Below are 17,908 nucleotides of genomic sequence, written 5' to 3' on the forward strand. Positions count from 1 at the left end.
CATTTTATCGATATTTTTTATTTAGTTGATGTAAAAGTGGATGAGCTAAAAAAAATAATAAAGTAAAATATGGAGATACAAAATCTAATTTGTTAAAAAATAGTAGTTGTAAAATACAATTATCATATAACCCGGCACGAAGGTTACATATGCTGATAAATATTATATGGGACATAGGGGCTATCATCGCTGCGTGAATGGATCCTAACCATAAAAAAATATGACAACAAACGTTAGCATGTATGATACGTGTAAAGATTAACCTAATAATGTGCCGCTGGTAAACCTAAAATGCCTTGAGGAATAAAAATCGATCAGGTTACAATATATACTCTCTATTAAATGCATCTAGGATATTTGCACTTTTACAGGGCATCAGGGGTCCTTCACCTTAATGCGACGGGCCCTCTCCCGCTTCATTTCCCTCTCTGTTTTGCGTGCTTCAGCCGCGGTGCACTCCTCCACTGCCTTCCTCATACGCTCCTCCTCCTGACGCTTCGGTCGTAGTTCCTCCTGTTATTGCTCGTACTCCCAGCGTTCGTACGCTTCCCCCCTCCACCGTATGCTCGTGTCGACCCACTGTTTCTTGTGCTCATTTTGCTACATGTCGAGCCATTACATGCAGTCGCAGGTAGGTGAAGGAGACTAAATAAATGAAACAAGAGGGGAGATTAGTAAGAAAATGTATTAAATCGTATAGAAAGTGCCACATGAGTGATCTATGTTGCTATACTGGTGGGTAAGTATGATCCATGTCGATGCGGGTCATATTTGTAGTTGGTACACATGAAGAAGCATCCATAGGTGTAGGAGATATCTTGAGACTCACGAAGTTTACAAGGGTCGTCACAGAAAGCATATTGGCGGTTCGACCCTCTAGGGATGAAAATACCCTAGTATTTCTTGGATGAGCTTGGTGGTGGCAAGGAAAACATTATAGTTGAGAGAGCCGAGGAATGAGTGGTCTATTCATGATTGAGGGTAGGGTTATTATAGTGGCTAGAGGCTGGTGCATGGACTAAGTGCATAGGCATGGTTGGGAGCTGGAGCATGAGATTCCGTGTGAAAGCTGAAAAAGTTGTGGCATTAATATTTGGGAGAGATTCCCTGTGAAAGTTGTTGTTTGGTGTGATCATTTCATTCTGCAAAAATTTAGGACGGAGCTATTATTGCCTCTCGCGGGAAGGGTGGTTCAACTAGTGCAGAATATTGAGTTTGTTACTGCCAATATATTTCACGTAAGGCATTTATGTGTCATATGCTACGTGTATCGTACTATCGTTGTTGCAGTTTATGAGGGTATTGTCAATTCATTATGACTAGAAATAATGTATCCTGATGTACTGCCTTAGCCCTACATAATATTTCATTGCACCATGTTGTTTGTAATTGAATAAGTTGTACCCTATCATATAACGTTGTATTTTGTTTGCACACATATTACTGGTAGGGTTCATAATATATGTTTTTGATGTGGAAATTTGCAAGCCAACGATTAATTGTTTGGTAGGACGGCACCCCTACCTTGGCCCCTTCCTCTGACATGCTTTCGCCTACGTGCTGGTTTCTGATAGACTGAAAATACATATATTTTTCTTAAGATGGTGTTTGTGGTTTCATTATCCACAATACACACTTCTTCCATTCGGGCGTCACACTTATTCTATTAAATAGCAAAAAATATTGTTTGCAGCTAAGCTTGCTATTCTAGAGCTTTCATTTATTCATTCAATCCTTCTAAATTCAATATGGTTGATTACCCTAATTCTAGATAGAGTGTGAAGTATTCAGCCACTTCTTTTTCAATGGCTTTCTTTTCCGCTTCATCCTTCGTAACATCTTCTATAGCAGTGGATGAGGGTAAAGTAGAGGCCTATGCATTCTTTATTGGGAGGTCTTTTACTGTTAGTGTGGAAGCGTCATCAACTTCCATATGAGATGATACCATTTTAATTATGGCTACTTTGTCCATCTCCATCCCCACTGCAATGGTGAGGTGTGCTTCTGGTTGTTCCTTCTACTTCTTCTGGTATGCTTCCACAGCATGTTTTGGTGCTTTGTAGATTTTGTTTATGTCCATCATATGGCTTGACTTCTTTCATTATCTTGCATTATCATCATTAGGCTTTACATTGTCTGTCACCACTTTCCTTCCTCTCTTCCACCGTTTCTTATTACGACTCTTGCATACTTTAAAAAAGCTGTGATTGACTTCTAGGCCATTACTCCTCTCTTGCGACTGGGATAAGAAGTTCTTGTTTATAACTTCGTCATGAACTTTATGAAGCTGCAACATATCAATCAATTCAGAATACTTATTGTATTTCGACCGACGGTGATTGCGTGTAGATTCTGCTGCATTCGAGTGGAAAGTGGAGAGAATCTTCTCAATTTTCTCCTCTTCTGTGATCTTTTTCTCACAGAGACACGGGAGTATGCAAATGTAGCGCAACGCAGAGTTATACTTTCTGACATACTTGTAGTCATAAAAACAAAACCGGAGCCATTCTTACAGTGCGTCCCATATTGCCTTAGCGCTAGTCATTGCCATGCACTCATCCTTCAAAGTTGGGAAGAGATGGTAGCGTACAAAATGAAGTTCTAATCATTCTCGTCCTCCGTGGGAACCATTGCACAACTTGTTCCTAAGCCAATGACAGCATGAAGCTTTTCTCGCTCCTAGTACAATCTGGACATCCGATGCTCAAGTGAGATAGTTGCGGCCATCTGCACTCAGCTCATCGAACTCCTTGTTCGTGATGCCAGCCATTTATATATTCAAATGATGCAAGTATTGCTACTAGTAAAGTTACATCGTGTTGCTAAGTAGGATTGCTGCAAATTTTCTGATATTTTCTATGCTATTATATGAATACTATTGAATTTAAATGCATAACATGAAATTTAAACAGTAACAATAACATAGAAATAAATAATGTATAATTGCTAAAAACAGATACAAAATTCAAATTCTAGAGGTACTTTCATGCAGAAAAAGTATTTTGGGGGTTTTTATGCAAAGTCCATGGGTTTATACGTAAAATTCCAGGATTTGCGTAATTTCGAGAAACCACATGATCTAATATGCAAAATCAGAGCCTCTGGATAATTTTTAGAACTACTAGGGGTTTAAATGCAAAATACAGGGACTACGCTTAATTAAAGAAAAACCTAGGGGGTTAAAAGCAAAATTTCAAAATTTTCTTTTACTTCTCTATTTCTTTGGTTTTTCTTGCTTCATTTGGCCGACCTGCTAGCTTGGGCTAGCCTGACCCATTTGGCCCACACGCCTTCTATTCAAGGGGCAGCTAAGGTTTAGAAACTTTAGCCGCCATCGAGACAGATGGCTTGGCTGAGAGGCTCGGCTGCCAGAGGTGGCGCGACGTCCATCGACCGGAGGATGACGTCCTACGCTTCCATCGGCCATTGCTCCGGCGCAGATGCGCTTCTAGCGCTGCCAAGCGATGGTGGCGGGCGTCCTAGTGGCTCGGCTTCAAGTGGTGGCACGTGGTCCAGGCGGCGATGTGGCGCACAGTGGTGTCGCTTTGGGCAATGCAATGGCATGGTCGGGCGCACGGCGGGCGGCAACCCGAGAGCTTGTGGGTAGCGGGGTGGTCCTCCAAGGGGTGCAGCAGCGCCGCTTCGGGCGGCGTGTGTGTGGTGGATCGAGGCGTCAACACGCCAACTGGGCATGAGGCGAGGGGTCGCCCGATCCGGGCAATTCGGCCGTCAAAGCGAGGTGGTGCAGGAGACTCGAGTGCGGCGCCGGATCCAGCGGTTCGGCCACCAGATCCGGACTGTTCGCTGGCACAGTGAGGCCTAGGCAAGGTGATCGTGCTACGAGCAGTCTGGCGAGGTGAAGCACGGTGGCTCAGTGCAGAGCGACATCGCCATCATGGCGGCATATGGGCGGTAGTGCTGCTTCGGGCGGTGCCTTTCTTTTTTTCCTCGATCTGTGGCGGTGGCCATCGAGCCACCGCGTTCTGTGTAAGGGGACGACCGTCGGGTTTCGGCCGACGGCATTGTGGCGGCTACGGGCCTTACCAGTTCTATGTCGTGTTCACGCCGATGCAGTCCACGCTACTGGTTTGCTATGCTATTCATTGCGATGTGCTATTCACGCTACTGTTCACATATTGTTCATGTTATTCATGCAGATGTACAGATCCGAAGCAAAAACAATAGTTGCAAGAGCACGTACCGAATCGTTTGTACCTTTCAATTCTTACGAACAGATTCGTGCCTCGTAGGGCATATAGGTTAGGCCATGACCTGCCGCTTAACAATGATGTCGATGCAATGCAGATCGATCGCGAGTAGATTCGTTCCGCTATGGTCTATGTAGAGCTTTGTGCTGATAACGTGTTGAGAAACCGCTACTAGCGGGTGTAGTCCAGCGATCCCTCAAGGGAACAATTACAAATAAGATACAATATAGGAAAAAAAATACTTATTCTTTATTTATCTGTGTTTACAATGAGGTATTCTATTTCATATATATAGTATCAAAAATCTAAAAAATAGAATTGAATCTTTAAAGAGATCAAGGAAAGTCTACATTTAATTACAAATTTTAGGTTTCCTAACATTTTTTTAAGCAAGACTTAGTACTTGATGAGTACTTACTCTCATACGTAGCTTTGCAAGGTGCCTAACATTTTTTTTTTAAGAATCGATTTTTTTAAATGATCAAGATATGTCCACGTTGAATTACAAATTTTAGGTTGCCTAACATTTTTTTATCACTCTCGCACTAGCCTTAGAGTACTTGATGAGTACTCACTCTCGTACTAGCCTTGCACGGCCGAATTGATAGCCTCCTCACCCGGGAATCCACTTCTACCTCACCCTCTTTACACGGCCCAACTAACACCCAACCGTAATTCAGAAAAACCTCAACAAATAAAACAGTCTGCACTAATGGCCTATGACAGTGCAGCAATTAGTAGTAGCACCACCAACACCAAATGACCCTTGGATTTCCAATTAGTAAGGCTACGGCTAACGGGTTTTCTGTTGAGGACAAAAAAAAAAATTCCATCGTGAAGTGATTTTTATTTTTTTTAATGTTTTAATAGTTTTTTTCACAGTTCTCATCATAAAAGAATTTCTAAGGTCATTCCTTTCAGAATGAGATTCTCTCTTCTTTCCCTTCGAAGTGAAACTGTTAGAGATAAGAAAAAATAAAGAGAATGAGAATAAGGAAGTGAATCAGGAAGGGAACGAAATAAAGGGAATATGGTTAGAGATGAACTAAGATCATATTTGTCAGAACTTCAGATGTCAGCTCAACTTCAGATCTAGGATTTTTAGACTAATATAAAATGAATTAAACATCTTTTCATAACCTAAAATTGAAATAAGATATCAACCAAATATTCTTGATGTACTCACAACTCCAACTTTACGAATTCTCAGAGCTAAAGATATCCGGATTTAAATTGTTTTTAAGAAAATTCTTTATATGTCATTAGAACTTAAACTTTGTCTTACGTACCATCTAAAAATCATGCTTCTCTTCTATGCCACTGAATCAAATATGTTATCACTTTTATACCACTCTCTCCCTTCTTATGCCATTCAAAATATATCACTCCCTCCCTTCTCTGCCATTAGAAATAAATAACATATTTGATCCAGTGACAAATAAAAAAATATAAATTTTAGATGATATAAGACAAAAGTTTAAATTCTAACGACGTACAAGGAATTTTGGTGGAACTTTGCCAAAAGCCCAAAACAACCAAATGAAAGCGGAAACAGATTGCTTTCCCAATTCCCATCGCTATCTCATAAAAACACGCCGCGCCACCTCCGCCACCCCACCACTCCCCTCGTCTTCCATGTCGCGCACGCGCCGCGGCTCCTGAGACGCCTGGCGCGGCGGGGGCGAAGGGAGGCAAGACCAAGAACCGAGTCACCGGGGGGAGAAGAAATATTCGCTTCGTTGCTTGTGCTGTTAGTTTCCGCTATTGGCTTCTTTCCTCGTTTCTGTTTCGGAGGGAGGCGGCAATGGTGGGCTCGCCGGTGAAGCGCCTGGCGCGCCGGGTTGTCAAGGGGCGGTTGGAGAAGTCGGGCATGGCGGGTCTCGCTGCGGTGGCCGCCGCCGCGCTTCTGCTGCTCCTATGCGCCGCCTCGCTCCGCTGCTCGGTCTACTTCGGCTCCGCGCTGTCGGCGGCGCCCAAGAAGCGCTGGACCGGCGGGGTCTCCATCGCGACCGAGGCTTCGGCGGCGCGCGGGAAGGTGGCGGCGGGGAAGGAGGAGTGCGACCTGTTCGACGGCGAATGGGTGTGGGACGACGGCTCCCCGCTGTACGACTCCCGGGACTGCCCCTTCCTGGACGTCGGGTTCCGGTGCTCTGAGAACGGCCGCCCCGACGCGTCCTACACCAAGTGGCGGTGGCAGCCGTCGCGCTGCGATCTCCCAAGGTTGGTTACATGTGTTTCTTACTCCTTGTTGCTTCATTGGCAGTTGCCACCCTTCCCTTATATTTGCTTACTGGATTTGGGTGGTTTTGAGAATTTAGGTAGCAACTGCTTAGAATGTCTGGTGAGAGTGATCTACAACTTCCGGTTAATTGGCAAGCTTGTTGAATTAAAGACATCTGAACATCTTGCTTGAAATCCCCTGTCACACTGTTGACTGAATCAGGATTGTTTTGACAATGCTAGTCCCAGTTTCCAAGAAGGGTCCTTCATGAGTGCAATCTGTAATTAAAGGCATCTGAACATCTTGCTTCAAATGCGGATCGATGGTTGTGCAATTTAAAAATTGGAATCCTTGTTAACATTAGATTATTGGAACACGAGGCTGTCGACAAGCACCCCACCTTGGGAAGGCGTAGCACGATTGGAAACTCGATGCTCTTTGCTTGCTACTCGGTCAGAAAACAATACTATGCACATAGTTAGTCCTGGGAAGATATATTAGTTAATTAAACGGTATTGTTTAATTAGTCAGTCTTTCATGATGTTGCCATCTTGCAAGCTTTGATGGAAAGGTGGCGTCTTCCTGTTATTTATTGAGTGGCCAGTTTTCTGTTTACCTTCTTAATGCCATGTTCAACTGTCTTTGTTAACAGAAAGGTTTGTTGCTTATGTCCCTTAGTTCTGAACTGAACCCATCATCTAATTCTAGTATGCCACCAGCAACATTGCACTATATATCACAAACTAACAATAGGGATTTATGGTGTTGGTTGCATGGTGCTAGCATCAATCATAGTCATGTTGACTCATCGAACACCATGATTGCAAAAACAGCAAAATCACAACAGATTGTGCTACTATCTGCTACCATTAATTGGGCATGCCTTTAATTTGAACTGCTGATGGTGGCATTTAGTAGAATTATACATATTTAGGGTGTGCAGGCTGCATACTGCAGAGGGCAGGTGCAGTTGTTGGATGATCTTATATAATGTATGGACGAAAGTTGCAGCTATGACTGCAGCAAATAGTTCCTTATGCTTAACGCATTTGTGTTACTGATGGACAGATGAATCATGACCCTTTATGGGCAAAGCTGAAAAATAGTGGCTTGTATTGTAACTGAAAGTAGTACGTATTTTTTTGTGGCTTTGTACGTCATGTGGTGCTTGTAGTTTGGGTTAAGGAACAATCTGGACAATCCACATTTGTGCACTAGCATAATTTGTACCTTTTCTATTTTGATCATTTTTTTCCTTTGATTTGTTAGATTTGATGCCGAAAGTATGCTGGAGAAGCTACGAAACAGAAGAGTAGTATTCGTTGGTGATTCAATTGGAAGGAACCAATGGGAGTCTCTACTTTGTATGCTCTCTGCTGCTGTTCTAAACAAGAGCTCCATCTATGAAGTTAATGGGAGTCCCATCACAAAGCACATGGGTTTCTTGATTTTCAACTTTAGAGACTACAATTGCACTGTGGAATACTACAGATCTCCTTTTATAGTCCTTCAAGGTCGTGCGCCAGCTGGAGCCCCCAAGATTGTTAAGTACACAATTCGGGTGGATGCCATGGATTGGATGTCTGACCGGGGTAAGTGGAAGGATGCTGATGTATTGATCTTCAACACTGGGCACTGGTGGAACAATGAGAAAACAATCAGGGGGTAAGAATAACTTTTTGGATTATGTTGACTTAATGGTTTTTCTTGGTAACGGTTTCTTTTCGGTGTGGTCTTTTTTAAGGTCGCAGTGAGCCAGTGATATTACCTTCAATGAATTTTTTTTACCCTAAATCTTGTTCTTTATGTCCTAAGTAGTTTCTTAGAGAAATAGCTATCTCCATACATTGAATGTTTTTTGCAATATTGTTTTGATTAGTGAAATGTGATCGTCATGTTCGAGAACTCATCTTTCAGTTTCTGACTTAATGCATTTCACACTGCTGCCAGTGATGTAACAGCACTTCTATTTCATAAGGATTAGTATCCAGTTATCCATGCCCATGACATGTATTCACATATGATATTTGCTGTTAGCTATTGAGAAAATGATGTGATCATGAGACTGTTGAGGATATGGAGTGTTGGGATGTGGACCATGTGGTTACAGTAGAATGCAGAAGCCCTTAAAATTCCTTTGGTGCATCCAGAGCTACTTACTATAGTTGTTGAAGCTAGGTTTGCTGACTTGCTGTCATGTTTTATATCAGGGGTGCCTACTTCCAAGAAGGAGATGAAGTGAAAATGGAGATGACTGTTGCAGATGCTTTCCGAAGATCAATACAGACATTGTCTGATTGGCTTCACAAAGAAGTTGACACAAGCAAGACCCATGTCATCTACCGTACATATGCTCCTGTGCATTTCAGGTTTGTGCAGCCGCCCACTTTCCAGTGCTCACTTCCCTCATCTGTTTCCTTGTTCTAGAATTATTCGACAGTATTTGAGATTCTTTATGTTGTATCTTTTCTAAACTGAATCATGTTACCGCGAAAAGTGCTTGAAGCCTTGAACAGCACATGCATTTGCTTCTTCATTCTATTGAAATTTCTATCCAAATACATGAGTAAGATGTGTTTTCCAGTGATATGTTAAACTGCCTCTTTAACAAGAGTAACCAATATGTTAAATGCCTCTTTAACAAGAGTAACCAATATGTTCTGCAGAGGTGGTGACTGGAACACTGGTGGGAGCTGTCACTTAGAAACTCTTCCGGATGTGGCGCCACTCAAGTCGCTGGAAGAATGGGCTGACATGCTTAAACCCGTGAATGATTTTCTCGGGAATAATCTCAGACCTAAGCTTGATGGGTTAGACATGCTGAACGTGACACAGATGACAGCTCAGCGAAAAGACGGGCACCTCTCATTATACCTAAGCCCTTCAGGACCTGTCTCTCGCTACAAACAGGATTGCAGCCACTGGTGCCTACCTGGAGTCCCTGATACCTGGAATGAGCTTCTCTATGCCCTCGTCATGAAAAGACATAAGCGGATGGATCAAAATGTTCCCCTTGCTGGCACTGAAACGCTGAACACTGGCTGATAAAATACAAGGGGTGAGCTAGGAAATGATGTATTGGTGAAGACTCAAGATAGAGGTGTATCCAGCAGCAGCTCGTCATGACAAAGCAAGCTCATGGTCATCCTGGGCGATGACGCTGCTGATGACATACCAATTAGAATGCCAGAATGGCGAGACACATGTTTGAATCATGGGTGTCGGTTTGCAGGAAGCTGCACCACCCTGACGTGTCTGTTACATATGCTGAGGTTAGTGAATAGCTAAGGTAGAAGTAGTTTAGCGTATAGTGAAGGGAATTTGTAGGATCCCGATCCTCTGCAGTGGATGGGACAGTAAAATGTGAGCAGATGATCTAATGCATTTGACTGTAGCTCTCTGCAGTTGCTAGTTGCATACATAGGTTATTGTGTAAGCAGTGGTGAACATGGTCAGAGCCTGTCGGCAAACCGGGTGTCGATAGGGCCCATTATTTCCCCACATCGTCCGTTCGGTTTTCTCTCGCACCGATTCAAACGGTAACCTATCGGCAAAGCAGGTAAGCCTGTCAGGAGTCTATATGCCGACAGACCCTGTCGGCTTGATCTCCTATCGACAGGAGGTGTGCCCGACTGCCGTGCCGACCTATTGGCAGGCAAAATGCTGATAGGTGTCTAATCGGATAATGATAGGTGTCTAATCGGTTTTTTAGCATGTCGATAGGATACTATTTATACTTTTTTTTAAACCGATGCTATTTGAACAATTTTCTATTAAATTAATATTATCTTAAAAAACTCGAAATCAGAACAAAGGGGCCTGCAGCGAATGATGTAAAGAGAATTTTTATGCTGTTTACATACTCTCTGTTACTTTTTCTCTTGGGCGTCAAGACGTGAAGCATCGCACGAGCTGCATTGAGTTCGGATCACAATTCACAAGGGTGTTGGCTGGGACTCTTGATGCGACAGTTGGATGGCAGCCCACCTCGGCCATTTTGGGCCCAAAACACCTCCCCTTCCTTACCGAAAGTCGTCTTCTCCTCTCCTTTGCTCTGAGAAAGAAATTCTATACTATCGTTTATCAAAAGATCCTTACAAGATCCTTATTCATATTATACTTATTTGATCTAACAATTATTACGTGTAATTGAGAGAAAAAAGTGAAACATGTGACGTAAAAAAAATCTTTCTACAAAATCGGATCCTCGTCTTGCTATTTGCTCTGCCGGCTCCGCGTGTCGCCATTTTTGTTCCTTTTTTTTACTAGACATGACTGACCAACTGGATCCATGAATGGATTGATCGAACTTTCAACACTCCTGTTGTACAGTTGGTAAATTAACTGCCCAACCCTGGCTGCTCCTACCAAGTGACCATCTAGAATCTTCCTCGGGCCGTCCTCTCTTATCTCTTCTTCCTATATTATAATCTTTTCTTTCAATCACCCTTTTCGTTCTCTTCTTTTTCCGCCGTCCTCTCTTATCTCTTCTTCTAGCGGCGGCCTCCCCCTCCCGGGCGTCCCCCTCCGGCGCCTCCCTCTCCGGCTCCTCCTCCTCCCGGGCATCCCCCAACGGCGCCTCCCCTCCTTCCGCCTCCCCCTCCCGGGCCTCCCCCTCCGGCGACTCCTCCTCCCGGGCATCCCCCAACGGCACCTCCCCAATGGCGCCTCCCCCTCCCGCACCTCCCCCTCCCTCCGCCTCCCCCTCCCAGGCCTCCTCCTCTCGGGCCTCCCCCTCCAGCGTCCTCCTCCCTCCACCTCCCCCTCTGCCCGCACCACTCTGAACTTCCTCCAGTTGGCGGGAGCAGTGGCTGTTGGGTGCCACGCGCGCAGGAACAGTGATGCAGACGCTCGTTGACGCCGGCAATTTTGAGGTGACCAAAACGGACGCTGCTTCCCTGTAGACCTGGATAGCGACTCCGTTGGACGCATTTGCGGGGTGACGCCGAGCGGCATCCGACGTGGATGCCGCTCGGGACTGGGATGAAGCTGTTGTTGGAGATGGTCTAAAGGCAGAGAGGAACAGGGTTTTGTGAGGTGTTCTATAGTAACTATTCGCTTCCCATCCAACGTCTCACATTTTCCTAAAGTCACGGGTACTATTTCCCTCTGACTTTAAAAAACTTTACTTTGTAAAGTCAGATGATCCTCTTCCAGTTTGGTCTTGGGATAGATTTTGATCCCTTGATACAATTTCAAATCATTTTCTGCATTTTACATGCGTGACTAATTCAGAACTAAAATTAATCTATAACAGATGAGTTAGTTTATGTTATTCTCTTCCATAAAAATAATGATATTTTTGATATTACATAATCTATCTTAAAAATACTTTTATAATCTTATAAAATTTTCAAAATCTATATATATTTTAAAAAATAAACAATCTACATATATGATTTATATATTTTCAAATAAATGTTTTAAAAGTTTGATCGCACATTTTTTAAAATATTAAATATTTATGATCAAAAGGAATACTAAATGTATTATTATATTTATATATAAATATAAAGATACTGCTCTCCAACACAATTAGCATATTTGACTATTTATATCCTATCTCGGTGACGGCTTCAGTCCCATTCAACGGTCGAAGCTCTCGATCTGCCCGTCTGCCTTCTGCTCATCGGCGTCCCCCATGGCCGGCGCTCTCGATCTCGATATGCCAGCACTCCCCTTCTATCCCCCCTGATGCTGATCTAGGGAGACTGCATTTCTGATGGTTTTCTCCTTCGCCTTTGCTTACCTCGGGGTCATAGATCTGCCACTGGAGGGGGGGGGGGGTTGTTGTTGCTCCGCGGCGGCTAGGCCGCCAGAGCTCGCCGGGGTTGTAGATTCGCCCCTTCTTTTACGAGATCTTCTATCCCTAAGCGGTAGGTCACAACATCGGAACTCTTTTCCATTGCTAAAAACCGTTGGCATAGATAGAAGCAAATAAATCCATGGCATCTTCCTTTCTGCCACCTTTGAGCAAAGCATCAGTCATAATATTGAAAGTAATGATTTCAAGCTGAATATCCTTGGAACATAGGATCTGAAACATTTTGAATGCATCACCAACACAATTATTTTTGCAAAGCCCGTCTAGAATTATGTTGTACATGCAAATGTCCTACTGTATTCCACTTTTGATCATATCTAGATAGAGTTCCTTTGCTGCAGCAAATCTCCCAGTCTGAAATAAACCATGCAGTATTATGCTACAAGTGACAACTCCAGGCGTAACTCCGTTGCTCAACTCAACATTTCTCAGAAAAGACTAAATGTGTTGTCTATCTCGCCAGCTTTACAGTAGCCATGAAGCAAAGTATTATAGGCGACGACATCAGGTTTAAAGCCAACCGATACCATACCATCAAGTAACTTCATCGCTTCATCCAGTAAATGCGATAACATCAGGCCTCACACCTACACCTTCAAACAAGGTGAACAAAACTATATAGACAGATTGCAAACCTGCGTCGGAAGAACATTGGACCGTAGGTTGGATTATTTGAAAAATGATCTTAGTATAGCCTTGCATGCCCTTCAACTCTATCGCGTTGAAGTTTTTGCCATCTAGATATGGAACCTTCATGGCGTCGAGCATTACCGAGCTGGTGTTGTCGACGAGCTAGCTACCTTGCAACAAGAATCACTTCATCGTGATCGTTCGACGATGACGAATCCAACACATATTGCATGGCTAATCCGCGATGACTCATTTCTGAATCGATGTTGGAGGAGTAGCAGAGAGGAGGAAAAATGGAAGGAGGAGCAATCGGATGGCTGCCCATATATAGAGCGGAGATATAGCTGTTGAGAAGTCGTTTGAAAAAACTAGCTGTTGGAATATAGTTGTTGAGTACAATAGTCGTTGTAATAAAGTCGTTGCAAGAAACAACCGTTGTGAATTAAATATTGTATATGAGATATGGAGAGTGAGATTTGACCAGTATGCTGAAATGCATAAAAATATGGAGATTTTTTTTTTTAAAGTGGATAGCTAAATAGAGATTTGATCAATCAAATTTAGCAGTCTGTTGAAGTTGCTCTGAAGAGCTGATGAATTTCCAGTGATTGCACAGTTTCAGAACAGTATTGCCGTGAAGGCTTTTTTGACATTCCGTGCATCAGAAATTCAGAATACGTTTTTTTACTGAAGTTTTGAATGCGCATTTTTGCGTACAAGCGAGAGAGAAAAAAAAATTCTGTAACACCGCGTGGCTGTCACTCTCTTGTAGCACAACCCAGGATGAACGGCTCCTTTATTTGCGTGGGAGAGCGTGGACGTTGCACCATTCTCTCCTTTCCCAACTGCCGACCAACGCACGCACGCACGCGCGGGCGCGCCAACGCCGACGCCGCCGCGCTGCTCTCCTCGCGATGGACGCCGTCGCGTTCCCGCCGCCCCCCGCGCCTTTTGTCGGCGAAGACTTCGATTTCGGCGACTTCACCTTCGCCTCCGCGCCCGCGCCCCAGCCGCCCCGCGCCGACCCTACACCGGCCGCCTTCGCGGCGTTCGACGACGACTGGGGCGACTTCGTGGCAAGCCCGCTCGGATCCAACCCGGACGCGTCCGCGCCGCCCGCACCACCGACGGCCACGTCCACGGTTTCATCCTCCTGGGAGAAGCCACGGGGCCCGCTCCCTCTCTCGCTGTTCGGAGCCGACGACGAGGGGGAGGATGGGCAAGAGGAGGAAGGGCCGGCCGGGCCGCCGCCGACCGCCACGGCGCACCAGCGCGCCCCGTCCTTCGGTTCCACCGGGTCGAGGCCCGCGGATCTGAAGGACCTCATCGCCGGTCTCTACGGATCTCAGCCGCCCTCGGCCGCCGTCACCGCGGAGGCCGAGGATGACGACGGGTTCGGAGACGACGGATGGGAATTCAAGGCGGCGACGGCAGCCTCACCTGCCGGCCTGAATGGAGTCGGTCTAGCGCATGGGGATGGAATTGGAAAAATTGAGGTGAGTGTGTCACACTGTTATGCATTTTCTTCTTCTTTTACCTGCCGCGATCCGTTTAGCTGTCTTTGTCAAAATTTCATGAGATGTCGGGAGACAGGAGGTGTAGTGGCATCAACGCTATCCGAAAATAACGCATTACCTGCACCAATACGATTTTGCAATCACAACCAACCATATAATTCATAATTAACTATAATTGTTTCAAGATCCCAGTATTATTCCAGTGGCGTTATTACAATTTACCATGGCATCATGGAGATGATAGAATGTGACACTTTACAGAATGCATAGTTGAAAACAGGTGGCGGTAAATGGTAATGAAGATGAGCAAGCTGTTTGCTGGCGTATGAGATGGGTGCCTTGTTTCTTTCATTCTTACTTACAAATTCTCAGGTGGACAGCCAAATTTGGCCAAGTTTAGAAAATCCCTAGCTGAACCCATTGGTATTGTAACATTAGGCCTCTCAGAAGACTAAGATAACTGAAAAACAGTTCACATAATTGTTGCATTCTAGTAAGAGTGTAGAACTACTTTGCAGGTTATTGTTTTGCCTGTTCTTACATACAGCAAAGGTGAATATTGGAGTGTGAAGCTCCGACTGAAACACCATTCAGACAAATGGCAGGCCCTGAGTATTTGATAGCAATTCAGTTTTAATGATACCACGTTCGTGCTTGCAATGAACGATAATATTCTTTTTCTACAGAAGAGAATCCTATGGAACTACTGCATTGCCAGCCCCATCCTCTTTCTGGCTATTGGTCTTTCTCCATCGGTTGATCTGAATATTTTAATATCTTTCAGGATATAACAGAATCATTGGGAAGCGACCAGGAAGACTGGTCATCATTTACGAGTGTCGATGAAAAATTGAACCATGTTCAAACTACAGATCTTAAGGCCTCCAGTTACCCACCAGCTAATAATGCAGCCATACTCAAATTGTACAGAGAGAGCGAACTGGCTGATGATATTCACATTATGCAAAGCTCTGCAGAAAGTGTGCAGAGCTTTTCTGATTTGTTCTCTAATAACGAAATGGTGAGCACTCATTGTATTTTAAGTTATCCATGGATAAAACTTTATTTTTCTTTTGATGTACACTAATGGTCAGTGATCAGAACTCTTCATTTGAAACAGATGAAAACCACTCGATTAGATCAACAAGTGATAGCATGTTGATTCAATTGTACCATAGGCTGAGAGAAGAGTCCTTGTCATTAATATCCCGGCATGTGAAGGATCTTAGGGTCAGTGATTACTCATTACATTTATTAACAACATTCTTGATATTTTTTGTTGCTTCATAATTCAGTAATTAAGGGTTTGCACCCAGGAAGCACAGAAGCGTTCTACACTATCTGATGAAAACAGGAAAGCGATAGCAATTGGAAGGGAAATTCAGGTGTGTTCTGATTGTCTGGCTATAAATGAGATTTGTCTTGTGAATATATTAAAGCTTGTCTTACCCATAACTTTTTTGTGTATTATTATGTTGATGTGCATCAGCTCAAGCACTTGAAATAATTCTTTTTAAACCATTTTCCACATTATCCAGGAAATCTATCAGAAGCTACAAGATTCTTCATTTCCCAAAGGCTCTTGCACAGAGGAACATCCTTCAAGTGATGTATATATCACTGAACTGCTTAACAGTATCAAAGAGGAACATCTGAAGGATTTTGAGCAAGAATATCGTTTAGCAGAAAAGATAGCACTGGTACGTATATATTAAGTAATTTTCTGGTTATTATAATACGTTGTAATAGGAACTTTCCTACTGTTGGCTGACCAAAAATTGCACGTACATTTTTCCTTTGTCTTTTTTTGTTGAAATCGCCGAATCTTGCAACTCTAGTTTTTATATTTTCAATTTACTCAAGATCAATACACTTGATTTCTTGCTGAATCACCCGTTTTTCTCTGCTTAGACTGGTTTCATGATTTAATTTTGATGTCACTATTGATTTTTATTGTCAACATTTTTGGTAAAGTGACACTTGAGAATTTTCTCAAGAGATCATTTCTTGTTCACACTATGCAGTATGTGCAGTCAATCTTGCAATTTACCTTCTACTTCTTGTTCACATGATTGATGGAGATTTTGAGTGGGGAAAATAAATAATATATTGACTGAACGTTAGCTGTCTGATACTTAAACCACAGGCAATGGAAGACACGAGTGTGGCAGTTGAACTTTACAAGCACAGCGTGTCCACCCTACATACCTTGGAACTAGCATCCAAAGAGGAGCAGTGTGCTTATGTTGGTGCATGGTACAGTATGCTTCAGTCCTGTGCTCAAGAATTGCAGCATGGTGCAGCACTTTGGCGTCAATCTTGCCATGCAAATGTCTGTGACCAAGTGGTTTCTGAAGGTACAAATATTTTTAGAAGTGAGCATTGCTTTGTCGTTTCGTTTTTCTTTGGTGATCATTGTTGTTCACAGATAGAAAGTCAACTATAAACTGGTAATCCTGATGGTTTTACAGGTGGCCATTGCTTTATTGCTCTTGGGGAGATATATATAGTGTCACAGATCTTATATTTCTCCTTGCGGTGTTTCAAGCCTTGGGTTCTTGCAGAACCTGAAATGTTGAGTAAAATGTTGGCCAGTTTGGACAGCTGCAATAATTCTTGGACTAGTGGTTTAGAAAGGGCTCTTAAAATGGTCGTTGACAGCAATCACATAAATGCCTCTGTTGCTAAAGCTCTTATTGAGTCCATCAAGTGTATTAACGAACTTGTAGTACCCAATCTACAAAATGTTCTTCCCAATGGCGAGATGACATGTAGACTAACCTTCCTACCAACTAGTCTTGTACCAGGTAAACTTATGCTACTGTTACACTCTTCCCAGAAAGAAAATTTTCTCTCTAAACATCTCAAAAAATAAAGCAATATTTTCTTTCTAGAGATCAACTAATTTCTCTTGTCACTTTCATGTAGGGCTGAAGCTCATCATGTGGAATGGTGATCACTATTTTGTTAAAGTTGCAAATTTATGGGCAAATCGGATATCTTCTGATCCTCCCCTGCTGTCACAAACCTCTGTCTCATCAGTGAACAATGAAGCAACACTTGCCCCTCATGTTGAGTAACCTGTAAAAATTGGCTCATTCTGGTGGAAGCATCAGAAGCTTTTACCTTGTTCATCAAGTTGTCCCAGGCGCAGTATAGAGAGAAACTGAACAAGCACCCTGTGGGTCTGCTTTTGGAGGATCCATCTATGGCGAATATGTTGTGGTGCTGGTCATTCATGTGTACAAGTAGTGTTTTCACCATTCTTTCCGTAGTGCCTGATAATGGCACTAGTATAGCAAAGCCTAAACAGTTCCGAGTTCACTCCTTCATCGTGTATGTCTCTCTACTGAGACTGGGCTGTGATGCAGAACATTGATGTGCACAAGCAGCACAACCCAATGTGATGGTGATCCAAACTTGTAGATTGTCCACTTTGAAAATTCGAATACAAGAGTGTAGATTGTACACTGAAAATTGGAATAGAGTGCGGAAGCTGTATCTACTA

General features: G+C 43.4%; 2 protein-coding genes across 4 annotated transcripts; both read left to right on the top strand.

Moving 5' to 3' along the window:
• The first annotated feature begins 5,778 nt into the window (after positions 1-5,778).
• Positions 5,779-9,741, top strand: LOC133886945 (protein trichome birefringence-like 11). Its single transcript, XM_062326855.1, has 4 exons — positions 5,779-6,428; positions 7,699-8,094; positions 8,640-8,798; positions 9,096-9,741. The coding sequence occupies exons 1-4, from the start codon at positions 6,013-6,015 to the stop codon at positions 9,472-9,474; spliced, it is 1,350 nt and encodes a 449-aa protein (XP_062182839.1). The 5' UTR covers positions 5,779-6,012; the 3' UTR covers positions 9,475-9,741.
• Positions 9,742-13,695: 3,954 nt separating this feature from the next.
• On the top strand, positions 13,696-17,908 carry LOC133887103 (uncharacterized). 3 transcript variants are annotated; one of them, XM_062327020.1, is made up of 8 exons: positions 13,696-14,379; positions 15,185-15,421; positions 15,502-15,630; positions 15,717-15,785; positions 15,939-16,100; positions 16,547-16,775; positions 16,872-17,207; positions 17,329-17,908. In XM_062327020.1, exons 1-8 carry the CDS (start codon positions 13,798-13,800, stop codon positions 17,478-17,480), a joined length of 1,896 nt encoding a protein of 631 aa, XP_062183004.1. In that variant the 5' UTR covers positions 13,696-13,797; the 3' UTR covers positions 17,481-17,908. The 3 variants fall into 3 exon arrangements, with proteins under 3 accessions (XP_062183004.1, XP_062183005.1, XP_062183006.1); XM_062327021.1 differs by having other exon boundaries at positions 15,726-15,785; XM_062327022.1 differs by having other exon boundaries at positions 13,697-14,379; positions 16,547-16,757.

The sequence above is a fragment of the Phragmites australis genome, chromosome 12 (genome assembly GCF_958298935.1).
Source record: "Phragmites australis chromosome 12, lpPhrAust1.1, whole genome shotgun sequence".
Taxonomy (NCBI): Eukaryota; Viridiplantae; Streptophyta; class Magnoliopsida; order Poales; family Poaceae; genus Phragmites; species Phragmites australis.